This window comes from Rhinolophus sinicus, chromosome 3, assembly GCF_057876585.1.
Source record: "Rhinolophus sinicus isolate RSI-liver-muscle chromosome 3, RSI-T2T, whole genome shotgun sequence".
Taxonomy (NCBI): domain Eukaryota; kingdom Metazoa; phylum Chordata; class Mammalia; order Chiroptera; family Rhinolophidae; genus Rhinolophus; species Rhinolophus sinicus.
This window is the reverse complement of record NC_142503.1, coordinates 201252613-201277917: the sequence shown is the minus strand read 5'-3', so window position 1 is coordinate 201277917 and position 25305 is coordinate 201252613. Positions and strand designations below refer to the sequence as shown.

Sequence of the window (25305 nt, the reverse complement as noted above, 5' to 3'; positions counted from 1 at the left end):
AGGACTGGGTGCTGCACAGACGGAGTGGGTGCGGGGCTCACAGCGATTCCCGGGTACCCACTGTGCGCCAGAGCTCCGGACGGAGCATGTGGAGAGGCCCCTGGAGACGAGGGGCTTTGGACCACCTCAGCGCAGCCTCCTGGTCAAGATGCGGGTCAGCAGGCCCGAGAGAAGCCTGGGGAGCCGCCACGTCTTTCATGAGAAGGCACCTTCCTGGTCCCCCAGTCGCCACTCGCTGACACCTCACCATTCTCCTCCCATCTTCTGTCTTCTCCAAAGCATTGCTGAGTCCAGGATGGGGTGTGGATATGGAAACCCCACCTGGGAGAGCAGTGTGTAGGTGGGACAGTCCCAGAGGAGGCCCCAGGCACCCACGGGAGGATTTGTGGGGTGAGCGATGGAGAGACGTCAGACATCTGGGGGTACCCTTAGGTCAGGGATCTGGCCCAAGCAGCACAGACTGGCTGGGCCTGTCACTTGGCCCCTGGAGGCAGGGCCCTACCTGGGGGTACACAGTAAAAACTGAGACAACTGTGCTGGGGTGGGGACACGAGGGCCAAAGGGAGCTGTGTGGAACAGGGGGCCCCTCCCTAAGGAGCAGGTGTCCCCTGAGCAGGGGAGAGAGTCCTTCCCTGAGAAGCATCCTTCTTTCAGTCAGCCTGAGAGGCTGAGACAGAGCCCCAGTTTCCGCTGTAGACGCTGTCCTGGGGGTTCAGCTGGGCTGCACCTGCTTCTGACCCAGATAAAGTGTCTATACACCCCAGGCTGAACTCTGACCTTGGATGAAGAACAAAAATGTCCCCCCCCAAAAAAAAAAATAAAAAGCAGAAACAAACATACCAACCCCAGGAAGAGAGCTCACAGTGGTCTTCATTTCACAGAAGGATTCCTATCAACTTGGAGGCCTCAGGGCTGGGAGGAGGGGCAACCGTAGGAACCTGAGGCTCCCGCGGAGGGCCAGGGCCAAGGCCAGGGCCAGGGCCAGTGAGGGCTCGGGGTGGGGCACAGTCTGCAGTGTCCTGGGAATCTGTAGGAGGAGGGTGCTAGACCCCCTCTGCCTCTGGTCCCTTAGCTGCCCCCCAGTGGACTGTGGGTGCCCAGGGCCCATTGAGACAACAGGGAGGGGCTTGGGTGGCCTCTGCTGTCAAGACCTTTCTCTTGAGCCTGCACCCAACCCTGCTCCCACTCTGGGTGTCTGCTCCCAGCTCAGAGAGGACAGTCCAGGCCAGGTGGATGCCCCTCCACTGGTTCCTGTGCCCTCTTCTCCCTCTGTCACCGTGGGAAGAAGTCCCCATCCTCTTTGTAGCTGCCACGTGTCAGCATCTTCCTTCTGGGGGAGGGGAAGTTTCTGGAAGCCCCCTGCCAAGGAGGCAGGGCTCAGAACCCCTGTCTCTCCAGGGCCTGGCTTTCCCTCTTCTGTCCGCATGTCCCTGATGGCCCATACTTCCAGGCCCACCTCCAACCTGACCTCCCCAGCCTCCTGCACCGGTGGGGCAGGGACCTCTGATTGGGTCTTTCAGGACAATCTTGGCGCCTCTCTCCCTGGACCCAGCAGGGTGCTACCCACTTGGGGCACAGCACATTCTGATATCAAACTAACCTACAGCCCACCCCACCCCCATCCCATGGAGACAGAAGCCCGCATTCGTCCCAGTCGCCGCACTGCGAGGCCGAGAAGTGCGGCTCACCGGACAAGCCGGGAAACTGAGGCCAGAGAGGGCGTGCCCGGGGACTGGCAGAGCAGCGGGCGCTGGGCGGGCGCTGGGCGGGCGGACGGGCCCAGCCCCGGCCCCCGCCCTCTGGGCCCGGGTGGGGGCGCAGGGCCGCGGAGGCGGATGTGGGCGGGCGGCCGGGCGGGGCGCGCGGGGCGGGGACGGGGCGGGCCGGCGGCGGCGGCGGCGGGACGGAGCGGCGGTGGCCGGCCCAGCGCGCGCTCAGCAGGCACCGGAGGACGCGAGCCGCGGCCGCATACGAGCACCGGGCCCGCGGCGCGAGGCCCGCCGGACAGCGCCCGCCGCCGGCCCGCGCCGCCCCAGCCCGCCCCCGGCCCGGCCCGCGGGGATGCGGAGCGGCGCGCGCCGGAGGCCGCGGCCCGGCTAGGCCCGCGCTCGCCCGGACGCGGCGCCCGGTGAGTCCCGCCCGCCGCCGCCGGGGCCCGGATTTCCTCCCCGCTCCGCCGCTTTGTTCCCGGCCGTCCGGGCCGGGGCCCGGGCGGCGCGGCCGGAATGGAGGCGCGGGAGCAGGAAGTGGCCGAGCGCGGCCTGGGCGGGGAGGGCGCGGGCTAGGGGTGCGGGCCGCCGGTCCCGGCCTCCCTCATGACCTTGGAGAAGTGGCCCGCCGGCCGGCGAGGCCCAGGCTGGTTTGGAGGGGCGCGGCCGGGCCCGGACGGGGGCGTCTCTGCGTCGGGGTCTCCCCGGGCGCTCCCTGGGCGCCTGGCCAGCGCTGCCCGGAGCACAGGAGGCTAAGGGGCCTTAGGAGAAGGCTCGCCCCAGCCCTCCTTCCAGTTTGTGGGTGGGCTCTTGGAAGGAGACCTCATCTTCCCATAGACAAAAAGTTGTCCCTGGTGGCGAGGGGCCCAGGCCAGCCCACAAAGGACTACTATCCCTCCTGGGCCCTGAAACTGCTTCCTGGTCTGAGTGGGCTGTGGAGGTGCTGCCCACCCATCCTAGAGGCTGGGGTCTGGAGGGCAGCTAGGGCTTGGGCCCCAGATTGGAGGGTGGGGGCCGATGGTGAGCTCAGTGGGTGGGACTGGTTTCAGAGTACTGCCATGGTGGACAGAGTGGGGGCATGGGCCTGTGATCTCTGGCCACAGGGCCTCTTCCTTCACTCCTGGGCCCCTGGCCTGCCTCTAGGCCACCCCTGACTGCTCTGAGCCCCTGGTTGGAGTGAAGGCCCTGCAGCTTGGTTCCCTGCCCCCCCACAGCTGAAACATACAGTTTACAAACCAATGTTGGGAGGCAGAAGGAGAGTTTCATTTCAGAGCACAGACTACTTTTTAAGAAGTTGTGGCTTTGGTAATGACAACAGTCGCGTAGTGTCTGGTGAAGGCACTCAGTACCGGGCAGCAGGACACAGGTCCCCTTGGTCCCGCCAGTCCTGTGCAGAGAAGCAGCCTGGGTGTTGGGCTGTGTGTGTGTGTGTGTGTGTGTGTGTGTGTGTGTACAGATGTATTTTTACACATGGGCTCTCGACAGCTGTCTGACTCTATCAGCAGCAGGCCCTTCTTGGGCCTGGGTGGGGGTAGGGTAGGGGGACATCCAGAGGCCTTGGAGTCCTGCCCTCTGCCTCCAGGCCACGCCCACTCAGTGTTACCAGAGCCCCCAGTGCCCACTATGCTGGGGCTCAGAGCCCTATTCTCACACCGTCATATCTTCCCGCTGCTGTCCATGGGCCTGCTGAGCACATCGGCACTTTCTTTCTTAGGCAAAGTGTGTCATCCCTGTCCTGGCATCACACACAGGCAGTGAGTGGGGTCTAACCACCCTCCTAAATTTAGCCGCAGACCATCAATGCAAAGCAACCTTCTCTGGGTGCCCAGCCCCTGCCTCAGGAGGCTGGTGAGGTGGTCTGTGGGAGACCATCTTCGTGGCTGTGGGAAGACCCATATTGGGATCCATTCCAGTGGTTCTCAGGGCTCCCTACCTGGCCCGGGTGTCCCAGAGTGGAGTCTCTTGGGCCTGCCCTCCGATTACCCATTTGGAGAGTAGCAGAATACTGGGATGCCCAGAATGGGTGATGTGAGCACTGGGTTTTGAGGGATGTGTAGGAGTTTATCCAGCAGGGGAGCCATGGGGAGGGTCATGCAAGATGAATGGCCAAAGTGTCTACTTGAGAGAGGGCCACTGGTGGGCCATTGCGGGCGGGTGCCAGGACCGCTGTGTTTGTACAGCGCCCTCCATTGACTGCCTCTTGGATGCTCTAATTACAGACCTGTAACCACCCTGGACTGGGTACTCCTTATAGATGGGCCTGTCTGAACCCCTTTGTCCCCAGCGCCCAGTGCTGAGCCTGGCAAACCAGAGGTATCTGGTCTACACTGGCTGAATGAATGAACCAGATTGAGGCCCGCAGGGGCACTGTCGTTTAGGAAGGGCCGGGGGAGGGGTTCAGGTCACCCTGGAGGGCTCTGGGCTCCCATGTACGCCAGCCGTCCATACTTCTGGTGCTGCCTTCTTCCTGTTTGAATGTCTCTCCCAGTCTGGGGCAGGGAGGAGGAGCCTGTGCCCTGCCCTGGGGCCCCCGCCTGTGGGTGGGAAGACTGGATGGAGAATGGGGCGCCCTCACCAGCAGCTTGGGGAGGTTGAGTGGTGTGCGCTGAAGCAGTCGAGCTGCCTGCAGGAGGTGGCCTGCTGGGTCGGCTGGTTAGGGAGGCTGGGATACACTGGGAGGGCCTTTTGGGGATGGAGTGATTTGTACAAAAGCCAGGGGAAGTGGGAATGGGCTGGGTGAGGGACGGAGCTGTGAGGGCCTTTTATTAGGTGTCGTGGTGGGAAGAAAGTGAGGGGCAGCAGTGACTCAGGGCTGAGGGGAGCAGGCCACACGGGAAGGTGCACCCAGGCTGAGGCCCCAGGTGGGGCGAGCCTCCTGGGCTCATCACCAGGTCGGAGGAGTGGCCCCTAAGCGAGACACAGCCTCACACTTCCCTTTGCTTCTTCCAGAGGCTGTGGGTGCTGGCTGGGCTCAGGGAGACCCTACTGAGAGGAGTGTGAGTGACGCCTGGGCCGCCTTGGCCCGTAGCAGCGCACAGCATGACCGACGTGGCCATCGTGAAAGAGGGCTGGCTGCACAAAAGAGGTCAGTGCCCCTGGGGGCGGGACCTGGAGCCGGGGCGGCCTGAGCTGGCCCACAGGCCTCCTTCAGGGGCAGGTGCTTTGGTGGCCTGCTGGATGGGAGGGGCCTCCCTGGGGCTCCCAGACCTGCCCAGGTGAGCCTCCAGGGCCCAGTGTGTCCCACGGTGTGCAGGGCCTGGCCTTGTGGGTCCCCCTGGGTGGGGACATGGGGCCCGAGGCCCGGCCTGTAGCCTGTCTGGCTGGCGGTAGAGTGACCGGCTGGCTGGGCCTGGTTGGCAGGGAGAACTGCTGCTGCCTCCCTCCCCACTTTCCTGGAAGGCAGCAAGGGCGCTGGGGCTGGTCCAAGGCCTAGCTCACTGGTGGCCCAGGGCACTGCCTGAGGGCTCCTGAGGGCAGGGCAGGGCTGCTGGGCCTGGGCTGTGGGACATGTTTGTGTTGGAACTGGCTGACCCTGATGCCCGCCCAGCGGGCCCGCTCCTCACTCACGCAGCCCTGTGCCCAGGGAGGGGCTCGGGCAGGAGCTGTTGGGAGGGGGACTGAGGCTTTGGCCCTTCACCTTCCAGCCCTGCCCCCACCCTCTGTTGCTCAGGGACAGGCAGTGGGGGGATGGACAGGCCTTTCCTCCAGGTGCCCTGGGCGAGTCACTCCCTCCTGCCCAGGACAGGGATTGGTCAGCTATCCCCCTCACTTCCTCTTTTTCCAGACCTGTTCCCTCCCAAAGTTCTGGTGACCCCATGCTCGCCAGACTTCCAGCCACCTCTCACACTCACCCTCCCACAGATGGTGTGTGGGCGTCCCCCTCCCCACCCCAGGATCCCACAGGCTGTTGAGAGAGGGAACCTCAGAGACAGATGGAGCAGACAGGGAGGTGTGGCAAAAGCGGGTGTCAGGAGCTGGGTTTTGTGGGATGCATAGGAGTTCCCCAGACGAACAGGGAAGCTGCAGGAGCTGGGGTGGGAGGCAGAGGAGTGGTGGAGATGAGATGGGGGCTGCAGAGAGCTCGAAGCAGGGGATCGAGGATGTGGTCAGTTGTGTGTTTTTAGAGCTCAGTCTGGCAGCTGTAGGGAGGACTGCACTGGGCCTTGACGGAGGCGAGGCGGCTGCAGGGGCTTGTGGTCATGGGAGCCCTGGCTTCCCCCAGGCCTCCTGCACCCCCTCCCCCAGTGCCTACCCTCTCCTTGCCCCCCCCCTTCCCACTTCCTGTGCTGGAGCACCCCTGCCCCGCCCCCAGTCAGGTCCAGCTCCCGCCCCACCGCCCACCCTGGCCCTTGTTCCTCTCCTCTGCGCCTGGCAGCCACACAAGGACACGGTCTCCCACCTGGGACCAGGACCTCTTAACCTTGGCAAACATTTGTTGACTGAATGTTAGACGAAGGACTGACCCAGAATGCCCTGCGATGCCTGGGTGAGCTGAAGTTGTCAGTCAGGGTATGTGCCTTCTGAAGGGGCGGGCGACCAGAGAGCTGGCTTTGGACTTGATTTGAGTGCCCTGTCATGGGTCCCTCTGCAAAGGGCAAGTCCGTTGAGCTCCTTGGGCCTTGGTGTTCTCATCTATAAAAAGGGGGGGGGGGTGTCGGGAAGGCCTGGAGGAGTACAGAGTGTGGTTTGTGGGGGGCCAAAGTCGGGCTGCAGCCAGGCTCCCCAGCCTCTAGGCCAGGAGAAAGGGTCCTGTGCCCCCACCGTGTCTGCTCTTCCTCCTCTGTCCCCAGCCCAGGCAGTGTGTGCTGTGGGGTGGTGGGGGTGGGGCAGGGGTGCTCCTTGCATAGCCCAGGAGGGGATGTGGCTTGTGCAGGTGGGTGTCGTGCTCCGGCCCGGGCACCATGTCCCACCTGGCTTGCCCGTCCCTGCTTACCAAGGAAGGCCTGTCCTCATGGGTGCCCCTCATTCCCCCAACTCCCCATTCCTGGGGCCCGCCCCTGTGCTGCAGACGTGTTTGACTGCCCCCGGCCCGCTGCCTCCCCCACAAATGCCACTGTCATGTCCTCTGCCGACCTTGCGTCCATCCTTTCACTAGTCTGCTCTTCGCCACAAATGTTTGGGCTCTTCCTGTGTGCTGGACTTTGGGGTGACGGTGAGGGACACAGGTCACGGCGCGGGGAAATGGGTGGTTTTGGGTTAGCTGTTGGGAGGAATCAGGAGCACTCCTGATTTGGGGCTGGTGGGGGAGTGTCAGGGTGACATCCTTGCTTTGCGTACAGCGGCAGGTCCCCGTGCACTCAGCAGACAGGAGGTGAGGGCTGGAAAACTGCTCATGCCTGGCAGCAGGGGGCCCTCACCACGTTTCCTTGTCTCACCCAGCCATTCCCGAAGGTCCCACCTCCCTGCCACTCTCCGAGAAGCTGCCCCAAGCTTCCCTGTCACGTCTTCCTCCTCTGGCTCCTGGCTGTGGCCTCCGGTTTTGTCCTCAGGCTGTGTGCTCTGAGCTAAGTCTGTAGGCCCGAGTCTGGGCAGCTGTTTTGCGGTCCTCCCGGAGGCTGCCATCTCTGCCCACTTTCCCTGTGCCTGATGGGCTGGCAGTGCCTAGGCTACAGCCCAGTTCATGGAGAGCTGCTCTGGCAGAGCCAGTGCTGTGTCCCCAGGCCATGGACAGGCCGGCCGGACCAGGTGGGCTAGGAAAGGGGAGGAGGGCAGCGAGATGAAGGGGCACAGGGTGAAGGAAGGGGCTGTGGGCTCTTGAGAGCAGGTTGGGCCTGGGACGGAGTGGGTACCTACCTGGGCTCATGCAGGCTGACTGCTGGCCGGGAGGGACCCAGCACAGCAGAAGGCCTGGCTGTCCTCAGCAGGCAATGGTCCAGCAAGCGGGGTTCCCCTGGCCCTGGGACCTGCCTGGAAGTGGCACCTGTGCGGTATGTGGGTGTCTGTGCCATGTTTGTGTAGGAGGTGTATCCGAGCCCTGGGTGAATTCCACCCCAGGAGCTGCACGGGGGCGGGTGAGCTGTGTCCACAGCTCAGCGGGTTCTGGTGTGTCTCAGGCCTTGCTGTGCACCCACCCTGAACCTGTTCCTGGCCCAGACCCTCCCCCAGCTCCAGGCCCAGAAAGGGGAGGCCCTTGCCACCCTTGCTGACTAGGTCCCCAGTGTCTGTTCAAGTGGGACGCGGGCTGCTGGGGCCATGGCTCCTGCAGTTGTGGGTATTCCCTGCAGCCCTCATGTGGCTCCGACATGGGGACAGTGTGGTTGCACATTGCTGGCATGACCCCACCCCAACTCTGGCCCTGGGGTCCCTATGGGGAGCGTGGAGTGTGCAGCCTGGCCCCCTTTGGAGGAGGCAGTGGCTTTGCTGAGCAGACCCCAGGGGATGCAGCCTGTGGGTGCCTGTGTAACCCATTTGTGAGCGCAAACTGCTGTGGAGGCCCCACAGGGCTACTCGGTGTCACATGGATGTGCCCTGCAGGGAAGGGCTCAGCGGGAAGCTGGGGAAGGGAGCCTGCTTCCCTCGCCCTGTGCCCCTCCTGCACCTCAGTTTCCCTGCTCTCAGGCAAAGGGCAGCCCTAGATCTCATCCAGGTTGCACGCCTGTGGCTATGGCTTTGGTCCCAGCAGTTTGTTTGTGGGCTCTGCAGCTCGTGCAATGCCCTGCGTCCAGGACTGCCCCCGAGGGTGGCAGCAGGGGCAGTGCCTGGGAGGGCAGGCACCTGTTCCTCCGGCGCGGTCCTGGGCTCCTGGCCGTGGCGTGAGGCCATGCATGTGGCTGTGGCCGAGGCCGGGCTAGCGATGTGGGGCTGTTTCCTGTTTTGTGACTGTGTTGAGTTCTCCCTTCAAAACAAACAACAAAAGAGGAAGCTTGGGCCTTGCGCCGGGGGTGAGGGGTCGCTGCCTGCCCAGCCCTGGTCCCTGGGCCCTTGCCTGGTGGTCCCAAGTGGGCAGCGCTCCAGCCTTCTTCTTGGTTGCTGGGCGCTCTCTGGACACAGCTGCCCTGCACTGGGCCGGACTTGATGGGGGTCACAGAGGGGAGGGCCTGGGGCCCTGGGACAGCCTTTGTTGATACCCCAGCCTCCCTGGGTAGCACAATGCGTGTTGTGCAGAAGGGAAACTGAGGCCTGGAATGAGAGGGGTATGGGTGGCATCGTCCTGAGCCCCGTGCCCAGATGCCGCCACTTTCAGCTCTCGGGAGCCCTGGCTGGGTTGCATCAGGTCTGTTCCTAGAAGTGCCGTGGGAGGGTGAGGGCAGGGAGCTGGCTCTGTCGCGGCTGGCGTCCCCTTTGCCTGGGCACACCCGGCCAGGCTTGGGGCCAGCACCCTCCCCGAGGGCCATCCTGTAACTGAATCTGGCGGCTGTCTCTCTGCCCGCTCCCCAGGGCCACCCCATAGTGGGCAGAGGCCACTGCCCCTGCCCAGTCACCATGCCCGGCCTAGGCCCTGCCCGGTGGCCCCACCACAAGGCCCCCCAACCCAGACCGGGCCCTAGAAAGGTTGGCAGAGAGCCCTGGAGCTCTGGGCTGGGCTCGGCCTGGTCAGGGCGAGCCCTTGGCCAGCTCCCGGGAGCGGCGTGCCCCCACTCAGCCCCTCTCACTTCCTTTCTGCCCTAAAGCAGCTCTAACACACGAAATAACAGCCTGTAGTTCAGACGTGTTGGGGTTGGTGTGGGGGGTTCTTTGGTGCCGCTGCTACCACCTCTGGGGGCTCTGGGTAGAATGCCCAGCTGGGCCCCAGGACTGCAGCCCCCCCACTCATCTCCCGGGGGTCCCGTCTGCCCAGAGGCCTCAGCTGGTGGTCCCTGTTGGTGGTGGGGGTCCCAGGACACTGAGGTGCCTTTGATGGGAGCCCCGTGCCCCTGGGAGACCCACTCGGGCAGGTCACCAGGGCCTGTGCTGGTGAGGGCTGACGCCCCTCTCGGGCTGGGGCATGGGGGCAGCAGACATGGTGGAGGGCATATGGTGAGCCTGAGGCTGGGCGAGATGTGTGGGGGGCAAGGACAGGGATGTGAGATGACAGGGCTGGGGGCTTGGAGGACACAGCCTCCACCAGGTCACAGGAGGGGCTGAGAGCACATCCCCCCACCACGTGGCTCCGGGTTAGGGCAGAAATAAATGAGAGAGGGCGGCTGTGGGGCGGAGGCCCCTTCTGGAGGGCACATCCCATGGCTGGCATGTCTGCACCCCCACCCGTGCTTTCTCCTGGGGGTATTGAGGCTTAAGGCCCACGCCCCCGACAGTGCCTGGAGCCCTTTGCCCCAGCAGGAGAGGCTGGGGCCACTTAGACGCAGGGGCTTGGCTTCCCGCTTCTGAGTGTTTGCAGAGAGGGGCTGTGGGTGGGGCCGCCACCCGTGGGACTCGCACATGTCGCTGTCCTGGCCGCAGGTGCTCACGGCAGCCAGAGCCCTGGGTGGAGCCTGTCCTCCTCAGGGCTGTCCTTAGGGGAGCTGCGCCGTTTGCTCCTGTGCGCCCCCTACTCTCTCCTTGTCCTGCCCGGAAACCCAGCGCCTTTCTTGGCACAGGAGTGACAGGCATGTCCCTAGGGACATTCTGAAAACCCCAAGTCTGTGTTATGTGGCCTCGGGCAGGGGCCACCTGACAGCCTGGGCCAGGATTGGGGCTCTCAGGAGTCCCCTTTCCTGGGGCCTGTGATCTAAGAGTCTAGCAGATGGGGAACCTGGGGGACTGGCAGGCTCAGGGTTCCCCCTGCCTCTCCCGACCCCCCAGGACACCCTTCAGAGGGAGGTGTAGCTGTGGCTGCCCCTGAACCCCAGTCCCAGCCCAGGTCTTTGAAACCCAGCACCCCCGAACCCCACCGTAGTGAGGCCTGGCACACATCCGGTGGGGAGGGCAGGTGACCCAGAGGCTGGCTTGATAGGATGGCACTGAGGCATGGGCTGTGGGGAGAGTGCCCGCATAGCCCACCTAGGGAGGCCAGACAAACCCATGGGGCTGGTGCAGGGAGAGCGGCTGGCGGCACAGCCAGTGGGCACAGCAGGTGGCACCTGGACACTGGGGCTGTGGCCCGAGAGGGTCTCCACATAGGCGGTGACCTGGGTGAGGGCTGTTGGGCTCTGGCGCAGGAGACTCAGCGTAAGGCTGTGGGCACAGGCCAGAGGCCACTGGACCAGGGCGGAGGCTGTGCGGACGGAGCCGGCGGGCAGGACTGGGGGTACCCAGGATGCAGCAGCAGCAGGGTGGGGCCAAGGGTGCCCTCTTTTTCTGGCCTGCAGGGGGGTGGTGACGTGTGGCACCTGAGGAACAGGTAGGGTTTGGGGGAGACAGCCAATGGGTGGGGTGTCCAGGCAGACGTGCTCCAGCTGGGGGTGGTTGGAAGGGGAGGTTGTCCTGAGGCCCAGATCCGGGTGCCATCTGGGGCAGCAGGAAGGAGAGCGGCCCCCCAGCTCACCCACTGTGCTCTGTGCCCCTGACTCGGCCCTCCCTCCTACCTTCCCCACACATGCCTGTTCCCCCTAAGTTGACACTGGGCTGTGGCCTTGGGGCCCGGCCTGCGTGACGGCAGAACCGAAGACCTGTGAAGGGTTGTTTGTGTCAAGGAGCGAGCCCAGCCTGGGCATCAGGGCCTGGGTCCCTGGTCACCACCTGCCTCTCTGTGACCTTGAGAGTTCCCTCACTTGAGCCTCAGTTTCCCCAGGGAGCTGGTGGGTGTAAGGATCCACCATGGGTCGGGGGAAGGTCCGGGGACTCGATGCTGTGTCAGAAAGCATCAGTCCTCTGCTTGGCCCCCACGAGGAACCCGCGAGTGCTGTCCTTGGATTTATACCCACAGACCTGGGCTGTGCTGGGGAGGGCGTGCGGCCCCCCCTTCCCCTGACCCTGTTGGTGGGACAGGGACCATGCCTGGCCCAGGCAGAGGCCCCTCGAGGTGACCCGTGCTGCTGCCTGGTGGGCGACGATGGATGGGCCGCCGTCAGCAGGGCCATTTGCTCGCTGTGCTGGGGAAGGTAAATGGGCGCCGGGCAGCTGTCGGTGCGATGGATGTGTCGTCGGCAGGGAGTGTGCGGTGGCCGCTGCTGTCAGCTGGCGGCGCTCCCCAGGCCTGCTGGGGCTCGCTTTGCTGTGGAGAAACAGCTCGGTGCCGCCTGGCGCCCTGCCAGCCACCGCCTGCCACCGCCACCACTGCTGCGGCAAAGTGTTTATCCAGCAGTTTCCCCGAGAACTGGGGACTTGGGGAGAATGCTCACGGAGCTCAGGGCGTGGTGGCCGGTGGCTGTGGCCCAGGTGCCATGTGCTGGGCACGGGAGGGGCCGAGACTCCTGGCAGCATGGCAGGACTGAGCCCAAGCTGCCCACGTCCCCTAAGTCTGCTGCCTGGGTGCCTGGGACACGTGGCTGGGAGGTGTGGTGACGAACCCTTGGCCTCTGCCCGGTTTGTCTTGCCCCCAAGCCCTGGCTAGGTGGCCTATTAGGTGATGAGGGCTGTGGCAGGTCCAGGCTGCCAGCCAGGAGTCTCCTGCCTTTGGGGGTCCTGCAGCCCCTTATTGGGGTTGCGCTGGCTCCTAGGATGATCAGGACAATGGAAGGGACCCCTGGTTAAGGGCACTGGGGGATGCTGAGAGGGCTGCGAGCTGAGGGGCCCTGGGCGGGAGAGCCCTAGTCTGGACACAGGAGCCTGGCTAAGCCCGTGCTCCCCCACCCCACCCAGCTGCCTCCTGGGACCTGGAGCCCTCATTGTGGGTGTGCTGGCCTGGAGGTTGAGGTGCAGGGGGCACAGCCCCTTCCCTGGTGCCTGGCTGGGAGGAGGTTTCAGAAGGGCAGTGCGGGCCCCTCCGCACCTCAGCCCAAGTCGGGGTTCTGAGAACCCCAAGGGGGCACCACTGAGTTTTCACCTGGCTTGCCTGCTTGCTGGCGGGTGCTGGTGGTCCCTCAGGGTGGGGTGAGCACCGGAGCCCCAGTGCTTTCCAAGGCCTTGGAGTGTTTGCACGGGGCAGGACTGGGGGGCCCTCTGGCATCCAGGGCTGAGCGTCGGGTGTGAGTGGCAGGCAGGGAGGAGACATGCCCTGGGCCTGGTGCCAGCCAGTTCCGAGTGCCCACTGCTGGGGAATCAACCTGGTTGTGGGTGGATGTCTGGTCCTGGGGGAGCAGTGGGGACCCTGTTTAGGGAGCAGTGCCCTGAGGGTAGACGAGTTTCTCTTTTGTCATCTGCCTATGTCTGTGCCTGGAGTGAAGGCTCCCATGGCCAGCACTGCTGATGTGTCTGTCCCCTGCCCATCAGGACTTCAGGGCAGGTGCCTGCCCACAGGCATCCTGTGGCTGAGAGGATGGTGGTGGCTGGGCACGGGTGGCCACCTCCAGCCCTGGGAGTCCGTGGGGCCCTAGGGCCCCTGTCTGTCTGGCCCGATGCCTGCCAGGCATCCTGTCTGGGCTGGACTCATTCAGACACAGGCCACGGCTCAGGCTGCAGCTGGTGCGGCTGATGGCCCCTGAGGGACTGCCTGGCTGGACCTTTGTAGGCGGGAGCATCCGAGACACTGAAGAAAGGGGTCTGTATGTCTGGGACCCTTGGCCCTGGCCTCCCCAGGGCTCCGGCTCCTTCCTGCTGAGCTGCCAGCGGTGAGCAGCCAAGCTAGGCCCCCATTCCTGGCTCTGGGGCTCAGCCCTGGGGGCTGTAGGCAGGGGCAGCGCGGGTGACCCCGGCCCCTCTGACCTTAGCCTCTTCTAGCGAATGTTGCTCCCTTGGGCCCCCCAGTTCTGGATTCTAGAACCTTCCCAACCCTGGAAGTGGGCTTGTGGGGTGCAAGCTGGTGGAAGGCAAGTGCAGGGTCACATGGCTGGGTGTGTTCTGGGTGCCCAGCAGCTCTCGTACCCCCTAACTCACAGTGGGGAAACAGGCCCAGTCTGGTGTGCAGGTCCCACCTAGTGCAGGCACAGTGTGCCGACTGCACACGCAGGGCGCGGCACTGGGGGGCCGGCGGCAGTTGGTGCATCAAGATGGATTTTGGGGGCTGCATGGTGAGGCGCTCATCACTCTCCTCGCTCAGTTAGCGTCCTGGGGAGCGGCAGCTGGCGGGATGGGAGGTACTCCATCAGGGTCCGACAGCTCCAGACTGGCGCGCAGGCGGGTGGGAGCAAGCGGCGGGCGGCTGGCATGCCCCTGGAGCTGGCTCTGCTGGCGCCCACCCGCTGCACAGGCAGGGAAGGGGAACCTAGGAGGCTGGTGGGGCCGTCCCAGGCCAGGGCAGGAGCCAGCGTACGCCTGAGGGTGGCTGGACTGCAGCCTTCCCAGCCGCCCATCCCCAGGGGCCTGGAGGGTGGAACTGGATGAACGCCCGCTAAATGCTCAGTGCTGCTGGGGTGGGAGCAGGTGACTAGCCGCTGCTCAGTCCTTCCTGGGCCTGTGGTGTCTGGGCCAGGTGGTGACCCCACCTGGAGCTGGGGACGCAGCCTGTGGGTGAACTCCCTGGGAAGAGTGCTGGGAGTGGCTGGAGCCCCCATCTCCCCAGTGGCCCTGGGTCACAGCAGTGGGGGCAGGGCCTCAGAGGCCACACCCAAGGGCATTGGGTTAGAAGGGTCCTGCGGGCTCTTTGGTCCTGTCCAGGCCTCAGCTTGGCCCCGAGTCAGCGACCCCACTCCCTCCCTGACACTGCCCAATAGCTCCTGTGAGGAAGGGCTGCCTCATTAGTAAGTTCTCTGCTGTTGTTCAAACTCCTTGCTCGGCAAAATGTAAATGAAACATTTTTTCTGGGTGTCAGTATGAAAAATGACAGTCACTCGAATATCACAGAGGACATCTGCTCAGTTCCCTTGTGAATGCCTGTTTATGGCTGATGTCGCAAAACTTTGGGGGAAACTTTGCCGTGGACCTGGGTGACCTGTGGGTGGGATGCTGGGGTCCAGGGTGGCTGGTCTCGGCCTGAGGACCACATGGCTGCCCCCAGGCCTGGCTTCACCGTGGTACCCATGATGGTGCTCTGTTGTCACACTGACGGTGAGGGCTCTGGCCCGAGTGCCCAGCCCGGGGACGTGCTGCAGGTGGGCAAGCCCAGGAGTCCCACTGAGTGTGGTGCTGCCCTCACCACTGGATGCCAGGCTCCATCCTCAGCCAGGGGTCAGCCATGGTGAGCTGCCCACCTGCCATTGTTATCCCAGTAACTGTTTCGGCCAATATCTGGCTGGGGACAGCTCTTGGCTTTGAAGCCCTGAGTGGGTGGCTGTAGCTGGTACCTGCTGGGGACACGCTGGCTTGGTGCCACCTCCTCTAGGTGGGCCCCCCGGATTGGGCCAGACTCCCGTCAGTTGTGCCCTTCCCCCCTTGTCCAGGTGCCCGCCTGGCCACTTTCCAACACAGGTGGAGGTGGGCTTTTCATCAGAGGTGGGTGCTTTCGCGGGGTGAGCCCCGCCATCCCTCCCACCCTGCCCACCCCCGTGGGAGGTGGTAGTGGTCGCACATTTGGGTGTCCTGGGCGCAGCTGTTGGGGGCTTGTGTGGGGTGGAGACATGGCGTAGCAGCACAGCCCCTCATGGTACTGTGTCCCCAGGGGAGTACATCAAAACCTGGCGGCCCCGGTACTTTCTGCTCAAGAATGACGGCACCTTCATCGGCTACAAGGAGCGGCCGCAGGACGTGGAGCAGCGCGAGTCACCCCTCAACAACTTCTCGGTGGCGCGTAAGTGCCTGCAGGGCCGTGTGGGGACGGGAGCACTGGCTGGGCGGCAGGGCGGCAGGAACCACGCTGAGGTCTTCTGGGCCTCTTTGCCTGGGGCCGGCAGCTGCCAGGAACCAGCCTGGGCAGTGCTGGCTCCGAGTCACCTTGGGGACAGGTTAGCAGCCAGCTCTGTTTGGTGGGGGTCTCTGTGCTGAGTCCCAAGGCTGACTACCCTGGAGTTGTTCTGGGGCGCTCTTGCTCTGGGACCAGAAGGCCTGGCCAATGGGGGACAGCCCAGCGTGGGGCAGCCAAAACCAGGGGCCCCTCCAGCAGGGGTGAGAGGGAGCCCTCCAGGGCCTCTCTGCCAGCCCCTGGGTAGGGAGACAGGAATAGAGTACACAAGGGCACCCAGTGTCTGGGACCTTCGAAACTCCCAAGAAGAGCCTGTGGCTGTCCCCTGGAATTCTCAGAGGCCATGGGCCCTATGGTGGTACGTTTGTTTTGCCATTAGCTGAGGTGGGGGCTGTCCCACCTGAGGGACGGGCAAGGGGGCATGGTTGGCCTGGGGCATCTCACAAAGCTGGGTAAACTGGCACTTTTTCTAAACTATGTGCTGCTGTATCCTCATTGTCTACCTGTGAGGACGACAGGCATGACCCTCCCCATGGGGCTGGCAGGCCAGGCAGGCGGGGAGATGGGCCCTGTCCCGTGCTCTGCCTGGGGGCTGGCCCGTGACAGGCCGGTGGGTGGGTGAGTGACCAGCTCAGCTGAGCCCCAGGTCTATCCTGAGCTGCTGTCTGCAGTACTGGGTGCCGTACCCCCCATGGGGGGTCCGGGCTCCACCCCTGTTTCCTTCTGATGTCCCTACCCTTGGGCCAGCTCTGCCCTCTGCCATTCAGCCCCATACCTCGCCAGACCCCAGGTTCTGGTCCAGGGTCTCAGGAGGATGTAGCACAGCTGGGCTGTGCCCAGGCTGACGGGGAAGGACTCCTGTAGAGGTAGGGCCATCCTGGCACTGTGGCTGCCCTGCCGGGGCATTGCCAATGCGCTCACTGAAGGCCTCTGGAGGTGGGCGGAACGCAGCTGCTGCCACCCAAGGCCCCAGGCAGAGGGGCTTATGGGGAGCGGCTCTTGTGAGCTCTGGCCCCCCACCCCTGCTCCTCATGCCTCTGCAAAGCAACTGGTAGAGTAGGGGCCCCAAGTGAGGAGGAGCCAGGGAGGCAGACACCCCCATCCTGGCATCCTGGCGGCTGTTCAGGCCTTGGCTGGCCTGGGAGCTCCAGGGCTCCAGAAGGAAGCTTGGCCCTGGTGGGGGCTGCCTTGCTGGGGGTGAGACCCCTTGGGAGTGCTCCCCAGGCCGAGCGCATGGGACTGAGGAGGCACATGGGACGGCCAGGGGCTGTCTGAGCGGTGTGTGTGTGTGGGGGGCACGGGGCCTTGAAAGCAGCCCTAGGCTGCTGGCACCGCCAAAGGACAGAGCTGTGCCAGACGGGGAGGTGGTGCTGCCGGGGCCTGCGGCCAGGGGTCGGGATGAGACGCTAGGCCCTGGAATGGGTGTCGGCGTTTGGGTTGCAGAAGCGGGAAGTGGGTGTGCAGGGACCTAGGAGGCTGGCCTGCCCCTACCCCATGTTGACACAGGCCACCCTCCCACATGGCCAGCCCAGGCCTGGCAGACAGCTCCCCGTGCTTGGCTGAGCCTGGCGGGGTGCCCTTCCCGTTGCTGGGGCCAGACACTGGGATGTCAGAGCCCCTTCGCTGGCCCCACTGCCCCCTCCCGCCTCACAGGCTGGGCCAGAATCCAGCCTAGGAGCCCTCAGTGGCCCCCACACTAATGCACGCCCCTCTCCGGGCCTGGCGCATTCCCAGTTCCTTGGCAGCAGGTATGCACACTCCAGGAGTGTGTGCTCAGGGTGTGTGTAATCCCGATGTGTGTGCTCAGGGTGTGTGTGCGCTCGAGTGTGTGTACTCCCAGGCCTGACAACCCCTATACTCCTGTGCAGCCCAGACTCCCAGCTCCCCCAGTGGCAGGGCTGGCATCAGTGGGGTGGGCCACGTGCTCCAGCCGCCTCCAGGCCAGGCGGCCTCCACCCGGGATCAGCCCTGTGAGAGGCGGGGGGCTGGCAGCTTGGTTGGGGAAATAGTGGGGGAGCTGCTTTCCCACGAGGCCCCTACCCCACCAGCCCTTCCCGAGACCCTCTGGCGAGTCGAGGGCCATGGCTTGGCATACAGTGGGGGCTCAGAGACTAAAGGAGCGGTAGGAGGTTGGCCTCACCCAGCCGACACCTGCTGGGGTGTCTCCAGACCAGTGTCTGAGCGGGAATGGGGTCCCAACCCCATTTTATGAGGGAAACTGAGACATGGAGAGAGGAGGGGGTAGGGCTTTCCAGGACGCGGTGGGTGGGGTCTGGGGCACGCCCACGGCGCTCACCTGCCGCCCCCCCTCCCAGAATGCCAGCTGATGAAGACGGAGCGGCCCCGGCCCAACACCTTCATCATCCGCTGCCTGCAATGGACCACGGTCATCGAGCGCACCTTCCACGTGGAGACGCCCGAGGAACGGTATGGGGGTATGCGGGCATGTGCTGTGCCCTCTGCTCATGGCACCCTCGCTCTCCAGTGCTCCCAGGCTCTGGGGTGGGGCCTGGGTCTCAGTGTCCCCAGGGTCCCAGCTCCTAAGTGGCTGTGGCCAGCCCAGGCAGCCTTCTGGGGCTGTGGCCTCACCTGAGCACTCTGCAGGGAGGAGTGGACGACCGCCATCCAGACGGTGGCCGACGGGCTCAAGAGGCAGGAAGAGGAGATGATGGACTTCCGATCAGGCTCGCCCAGTGACAACTCAGGGGCCGAGGAAATGGAGGTGTCCCTGGCCAAGCCCAAGCACCGCGTGGTGAGGCCCGTCCCACCTCCTCAGAGGCACAGCACTCACGGGTCCCCGCGGGCTGGTCTCGGTGCCCTGGGACCCCCTCCATCTCCCTCCTGGGCTCCTTCCCGGTGGACAGCAGTCTGACCATCAGAAGCCCGTGTCAGAAGGAAGGCACGGACGCTGGGGTTTCAGAAGGCCTGGGCGCTGTCACTCCCACCGTGTCCCAAAGCCCAGTGCTGACTTGGGGTACATAGCCCCACATTGTCCCGTGACCTGTGGACTCCCAGCTGCCCTGGCCCCACCTGTGTCAGCCCAAGGTTGGTCGTGGTAGCCCTGGGCCCATCACCCTCTGCCCCCTGACCTGGCCCCTACCCCTGCAGACCATGAACGAGTTTGAGTACCTGAAGCTGCTGGGCAAGGGCACGTTTGGGAAGGTCATCCTGGTGAAGGAGAAGGCCACAGGCCGCTACTACGCCATGAAGATCCTAAAGAAGGAGGTCATTGTGGCCAAGGTCGGTGCAGGGCCGGCACGGGCGGGGCACGGCGCCGGGGGTGGGCAGGGGCTCACTCAGCCTGTCTTCCAGGATGAGGTGGCACACACGCTCACAGAGAACCGCGTCCTCCAGAACTCCCGGCACCCCTTCCTGACGGTGAGTGGTCTCTGCGGTCACCTGGGCCTCTGGGCAGAACTTGGCCAGTGTGCTTGCAGGAGCCAGGCACCGGATCAGGTGGACACTCACCAGCCCGTATCTAGGACGGAAACGGGGTGTCCTGGGCTCCAGCACTCCGGCAGTGGTGGGCAGGGTGGAGGTGCCTGATGCAGGGCTGGTGGGCCATGCTTGCTGACCCCTGTGCAAAAGGGGCAGGTGATCTGGGGTTTCTCTCTGCTCTGAGCCCTAGGCAGCCCCCCAGTACCCGTGCCTGCCCTTCTGCCCACAATCTTCCAGATCGTTCCCTGTGGGGCTCAAGCCAGGGAGGGTCCCTGTTCCTGGGGACTTGGCCCAGGAGGAGTGTGTGCAAAATCCTTAGCCTTTGGGAATAACAGGGAATTAGCTAGAAGTTGGTTTGCCAGGCTCGGCCAGCTCCTCGAAGGCATGGGCAAGCTGGTCAGCAAAGGGCCCCCACTCTCCTAGGGGTCAGGACTCGGGTCCTGGGTGGCGGGGCCAGCCTCCGGGGTCTTGCAGGGCCACAGTCAACCGCATGGCGTGGGGACCCCGCCCCTGCCCAGGACCCCCCCAGGGCCTGTCCCTTCTGCTCGGCACGGTGCTGAGCTTCTCCCTTGTCTGCATTTTCTGTGACCCGGGCTCAGCTCCAGCTGCTCGACTAGATCCAGGGGCAGCATTTGTGGGTGAGACTCTCGTATCCGCCTGCCTTTTTAAAGCAAGGCTGCCTGTGGGGAGGTGGTGGGGCAGCTCTGCATGGAGGTCATGTCCTCCCCTCGTGGGGTCATCGAGGTGCTGCCCACTGCCTTGTCCGGGGAGCCCCCGAGTTCACCGAACTTGCCAGCTTCTAGATGCTCCTGCCGTTCAGAGACTTGCCCCACACCCCACGTTGCTGGTCCTCCGAGCCTGGCCCCTAGGGCAGCATCGCGTCCCTGCCCAGCTGGAGGGCCGCTGTCCCAGCCCTGTGTCCCTCGCAGGCCCTGAAATACTCCTTCCAGACCCACGACCGCCTGTGCTTCGTCATGGAGTACGCCAACGGTGGTGAGGTAGGGCTGCCTGGCGGGCCGGCACGCGGACCCTCCCAGCGCGGGACACTGGGGCGGGGGGGTTCCCGGGCCGCCGCTCAGCCTCCCGTCCTGCAGCTCTTCTTCCACTTGTCGCGGGAGCGGGTGTTCCCCGAGGACCGGGCGCGCTTCTATGGGGCGGAGATCGTGTCGGCCCTGGACTACTTGCACTCGGAGAAGAACGTGGTTTACCGTGACCTCAAGGTGCGCCTGCCGGGTGGGGGCGGGGTCTGAGGGGTGGGGGTGGGCGTTGACCTGAGGCCCCTCCCACAGCTGGAGAACCTCATGCTGGACAAGGACGGACACATCAAGATCACCGACTTCGGGCTCTGCAAGGAGGGCATCAAGGACGGTGCCACCATGAAGACCTTCTGCGGGACCCCCGAGTACCTGGCCCCCGAGGTGCGCCTGCCGCGTGCCCCTGCGGGCCCCGCCCCAGCCCCGTGTCCCCGCCGCCTGTGACCCGTGCCCCGCCCCCAGGTGCTGGAGGACAATGACTACGGCCGCGCCGTGGACTGGTGGGGACTGGGCGTGGTCATGTACGAGATGCTGTGCGGCCGGCTGCCCTTCTACAACCAGGACCACGAGAAGCTGTTCGAGCTCATCCTCATGGAGGAGATTCGCTTCCCGCGCTCGCTCAGCCCTGAGGCCAAGGCCCTGCTCTCGGGGCTGCTCAAGAAGGACCCCAAGCAGCGGTGAGCGTCCTGGGGCAGCCCTGGCGGCTGTGTGTGATGTCCTTAAGCAGGACTGGCCCAGGCAGAGGGGCTGAGCCGGCTGGGCTGACGGGACAGCACTGCTGCCAGCGGCTCCTGCCCACCCAGCATTCTGCGGCGGCTGGGGCTTAGCCAGGGAGCTGTGTGTCCCCACCGCCCGGGACACACATCCCTGCACTGCCCAGGACCGCACTGCGACCTGTCTGGCAGCCCAGCTGCACCCAGTGGGGGAGGGCCCTGGGGGATGGCCTGAGCCCTGGCTGGGCAGGTGGCAGCAGTGTGACTTTGTCCCGTGTCCTCCGCAGGCTGGGCGGGGGCCCCGAGGACGCCAAGGAGATCATGCAGCACCGCTTCTTTGCCAGCATCGCGTGGCAGGACGTGTACGAGAAGAAGGTGCGCGGGCGGGGCCTGCCCCCCACTCACACCCGCACCCACGCATGCGCACACACACACCCACGTACTCACACCCGCACACCCGCCCCCCACTCACCCGCACCCACGCATGCGCACACACACACCCACATACACCCGCACACCTGCCCCCCACTCACACCCGCACACCCACTCACACCCGCACACCCGCCCACCCACTCACACCCGCGCACCTGTTCACCCACCCACCCATGCATTCACACCCGCACACCTGTTCATACACATACCCAGTCACACCTGCACAAACACTGCTGCACACCCAAACATGCACTCCCTCAACACCTGTGCACACCCACCCACATACATACCCAACCATGCACACACACACCCACTCACCCCCACACTCCCACGCATGCGCACACACACACACACCCATGTACTCACACCCACACTCACAGATGCACACTCCCTTCCACCCCTGCACTCACATCTACCCGCTCACAGCCCTGGGGCTCAGAGGCTCTGCACGGCTTGTTCCCTCCTGAACGCGGTGCAGGGTCCCTGCTGCCGGAGGAGCTGCGTGCGTGTGGACTCCCGTGAGCCACACCCCATCAGGTTTGGGCACCAGGTCTCCCTCCTAGTGCTGTGCGCTGAAGGCCAGAGGTGCAGTCAGGGCACTGCCCCTGCCCTCAGTCTCTCGTGCTCCCAGGGAGAGCCCAGGCCTGCTGTCCGGGTGTGCGGGAACGGGACACCACCTGCTCTACCTCGGGAGGGACACCTCCCAGGAGGGAGGCAGCTGCTTCCCACACACAACCCTGTGCCCTGGCCCAGGTACCTGGGTGTGCTGCGCGCCATCACCAAGCACGCATCTGCCTGGTTTCCAGCCCACCCGTCCTGCAGGCCTGTCGCAGGCCACACATGGCTGGCTAGGCCTCTGTCCTCCCTGGGAGTCCCCCCACCCCTACCCCCACTCCCACCCCTACTCCCTGCTCAGCACGTGTCCTGGTGGCCAGCCCTGAGGCCTGGCCCTGCCCTGCGAGGGTTTGACTCCTGCCCAGCCTCAACCGAAGACCCCCTAGCTCAGGAGGGGCAGCCCTAGGCCAGGGTCTGCAGAATTTTGGGGGTGCTCACCGACAGCACAGTCTTCCCGTATGCACATCCCTTTCCAGTTACCCTCAGGTCCTGGGTGTCCTGTGTCATGAGTCCTCTCTGCAGCCAGACTCAGCCGGGCCAAATGGTTGTCCTTGAGCCGTGAACGGGGCTGGATGGACCCCACACTCAGGACTCACCTCCTTCCTGTCCCCCAGATGAGCACTCTGAAGGGCAAGGCCCCAGAGTCCCCATCCTCATCTCCTGGGTGGGAATATGGGCACGGAGACCCCAGGAGCCCTGTGGGTTTGGCAGAGCGTGGACAGAGCAGTTCCTCTGGTGCTCCAGGGCACTTGGCTGGGGCTGGCGTGGGTGGGTCCTGGGCGTGGGCAGTGGCCTACTGCTCCTTGGGCCTCTCCCAGGGCTGTGTCGCAGGCCCGGAGCCCTGCCCTCCAGGTGACTGGCATTGGCCTCTGCTCCCTGGGCCTGTGGGAGGCACGGCTGCCCCATGGGCCTGCTGCACCAGCCAGGTGGGTCGAGGGACAGTGGGATGTGACTGTCCATCATGAACGAGCCCAGTGGAAGCCCCCAGCAATCTGGTCAGGAAGGAGTGTAAATGGCATCTGCTGGGGGAGTGGGGAGCCCGCCCCATACACCTCGTTCCATGTTGCCCTTTTCGTCACCAAGAAAGCCAGAGGAAAGAGATGGGTTCATTGTCTCCTGCCTGGGGGTATGGGGGTCCTGCTGAGCTGTGACAAGGGCCCAGACCACCGCCCTCCCCAGCCGGTCTCCTTTTCAGAGCTTTGTGGGTGGGTGATGGCTTGGACCACCTGGAGACAGCCGTGGGAATGTGGGGCTGTGCTCAGCCCCCAGCGGGTGGCTGGGGCGTGGTGTCCTGGGCCATGCAGAGCCAGCCTATAACTTCCTGTCCCACCCCGCAGCTCTGTCCGCCCTTCAAGCCCCAGGTCACGTCGGAGACAGACACCAGGTATTTTGACGAGGAGTTCACGGCCCAGATGATCACCATCACGCCACCTGACCAAGGTGAGGGGCCACCTCCCGCTGACTGCCCCTCTCCAGACAGGAGAACTCAGGCTGCCCTCACTGAGGCCTGTGGTGCTCACCTTTCCTCGGAAAGGTCCCCTGTGGAGAATGGTGGTCAGGGTGGCTGTCCCTGCTCCCAGCACTGGGGCTTGGGCTCACTGGGTGCAGATGTGGGGTCCGGGAGGCGAGCCCCGACGCCTGGCCTGGGGTCTGAGCTGAGTCTCCCGCCTGCAGACGACAACATGGAGTGCGTGGACAGCGAGCGGAGGCCCCACTTCCCCCAGTTCTCCTACTCGGCCAGCGGCACGGCCTGAGGGCCAGCCCCGCTGTGCTGGTGGGCGCAACGTGGACGGCCACACTCCTCATGGACCAGGAGGAAGCCTGCATGGACCATCTGTATTTAACGTTTTCCTCACTGGCTGCCTTTGGAGGAACCACGCCCTCCTCAGCACGGCTGAGGACATCTGGGGACATCTGGTGCCACAGGCAGGGCTGTGCGTCTTCGAGGCGGCGGCTTCCCAGCCGGCCGGCAATTGGGAGGAAGGTTGTCCTGCGGTTTTTCTTAATTTATTTCATCCAGTTCTCCAGAAAAGGTCTCGGACTTCAGAACGATGAGATTCACGGAGGAGACGTTGAGGACTCCTGCAGCCACGTGCAATTGGGGGTCCGGGTGGGCCCCGCCCATGGCCCCTCGATCCCTCTCGCCAGCTGTCCCTGGCCATCACCTTCTTGGCCCAGCCCGGAGGCACCAGAAGCAGCCCGGGCGAGGCCTGCTGGCCTGGTCCCTTCTCTGTCGGGTGGGGGCATGCAGCAGCCCCAGCCCCCGTGGCCCGAGATGGGGCCTGGGGCAGGCGGGGCGGGGGTTCAACCCTGGAGAGGGAGCAGTTGAAATCTTGCTGTGCATTTGGGGGGGGGGTTCATCTTAGAGAAGAAAGCCCCTCCTTCCCTCCCCTTCTTTCCCTTGGGATGTCTCACCTTGATGGCTTCCCCAGTAGCACTTGACCTTTATACAAGCTTCACTCTCCCCAGCGCGCCAGCCCCTGCCCGGCGCTCCTGCGTCCTCCGCACACTGCGCTGCACCATGGCGTTTTTTTTTTACATTCAACTTTAGTATTTTTACTATTATAATATGAGACTTTCCCTCCAAATTCTTCAATAAAAATGGCTTTTCAACTTTGTGGCTTGTTTTGCTCTTGGGGAGCACCCTGTCCTTTGGGCCCTGAAGCCCGAGGACAGCCTCCAAGGGAAGGTCTCCCTCCCCTAGGTCCCCTAGGAGCTGCCCAAGCAGGGTGCCCTGGCTGTCCCTGTCGGTACCGACTTCACCCAGCCCCATGACCCTGAGGACACCACCCAGGCTGCATGGCCACCTAACCACCAGGAAGGACCTCACAGGGCCCAGAGCTGGCCAAGGGCACGACCTGGGCCACAGCCAGGCCACTGCGACCCGAGGAGACCTGAGAGCGGCGTGCTGGAGGTCACACAGCAACCTTGGACAGTGGGGAGGAGGGCGCCCCCAGTGAAGCAGCCCAGCAGGATGTGCTGCGGGCGCCACCTAGTGGCCCGGAGGGGAGTCAGCAGCGCAGCAAGTAACGCGTGGGTGGGGGCCCCGCCCAGCAAGAACCTCACTTCCTCGTCCCTCAAGCAAGCCCCACCCGCAGGTGTGGCGGATGCCAGGGAGCCTGGACATACGGGGCGGCCCCCACCGCACCCCTTTTGTGAGGGGCGCCCTGAGGAGCATGGGGTGGGGACAGTCCAGGTCTGGGGGCGTATATAAAGCAGCCCCATCCTCTGAGTCCCCCTATCGCCCCAGTTTTGACAGGGTGTGAATTATATCACACCAGTGGCAATGTACACAGCTTTTTTTCTAAACCACAAACGCACACACGATGCTTCGGATGGAAGAGACATCCAGGTTTCACACACATTAAATCGTGCATCAGATGGGCCCTGCGCACTGTTGGGAAAGTAAACGGTGCAGCCTGGCAGACGACACTGTGGTCCCTTGAGAGGTTAAAAATAGAACGACCCTGTGACCCAGCAATCCACTTCTGGGCATATCCCCCAAAGAACTAGAAGGGTCCCAAAGACATATGCCGCCACACTCACAGCGGCACGCGTCACCAGAGCCAAGATGGGAAGCCATCACAATGGATGATGGGTAAGCCAACTGGTCCACCTACACACTGGGACGT

General features: G+C 64.4%; 1 protein-coding gene across 2 annotated transcripts; it reads left to right on the top strand.

The window, feature by feature from the left end:
- The first annotated feature begins 1889 nt into the window (after positions 1-1889).
- AKT1 (AKT serine/threonine kinase 1) lies at positions 1890-24286 on the top strand. 2 transcript variants are annotated; one of them, XM_074326798.2, is made up of 14 exons: positions 1890-2128; positions 4659-4794; positions 15202-15330; positions 17757-17868; positions 18046-18193; positions 18550-18681; positions 18754-18819; positions 19809-19877; positions 19974-20099; positions 20169-20297; positions 20376-20590; positions 20914-21001; positions 23011-23113; positions 23348-24286. In XM_074326798.2, the coding sequence occupies exons 2-14, from the start codon at positions 4749-4751 to the stop codon at positions 23425-23427; spliced, it is 1443 nt and encodes a 480-aa protein (XP_074182899.1). In that variant the 5' UTR covers positions 1890-2128; positions 4659-4748; the 3' UTR covers positions 23428-24286. The 2 variants fall into 2 exon arrangements, with proteins under 2 accessions (XP_074182899.1, XP_088653690.1); XM_088797564.1 differs by lacking the exon at positions 1890-2128 and adding an exon at positions 3950-4022.
- Positions 24287-25305: the final 1019 nt, after the last annotated feature.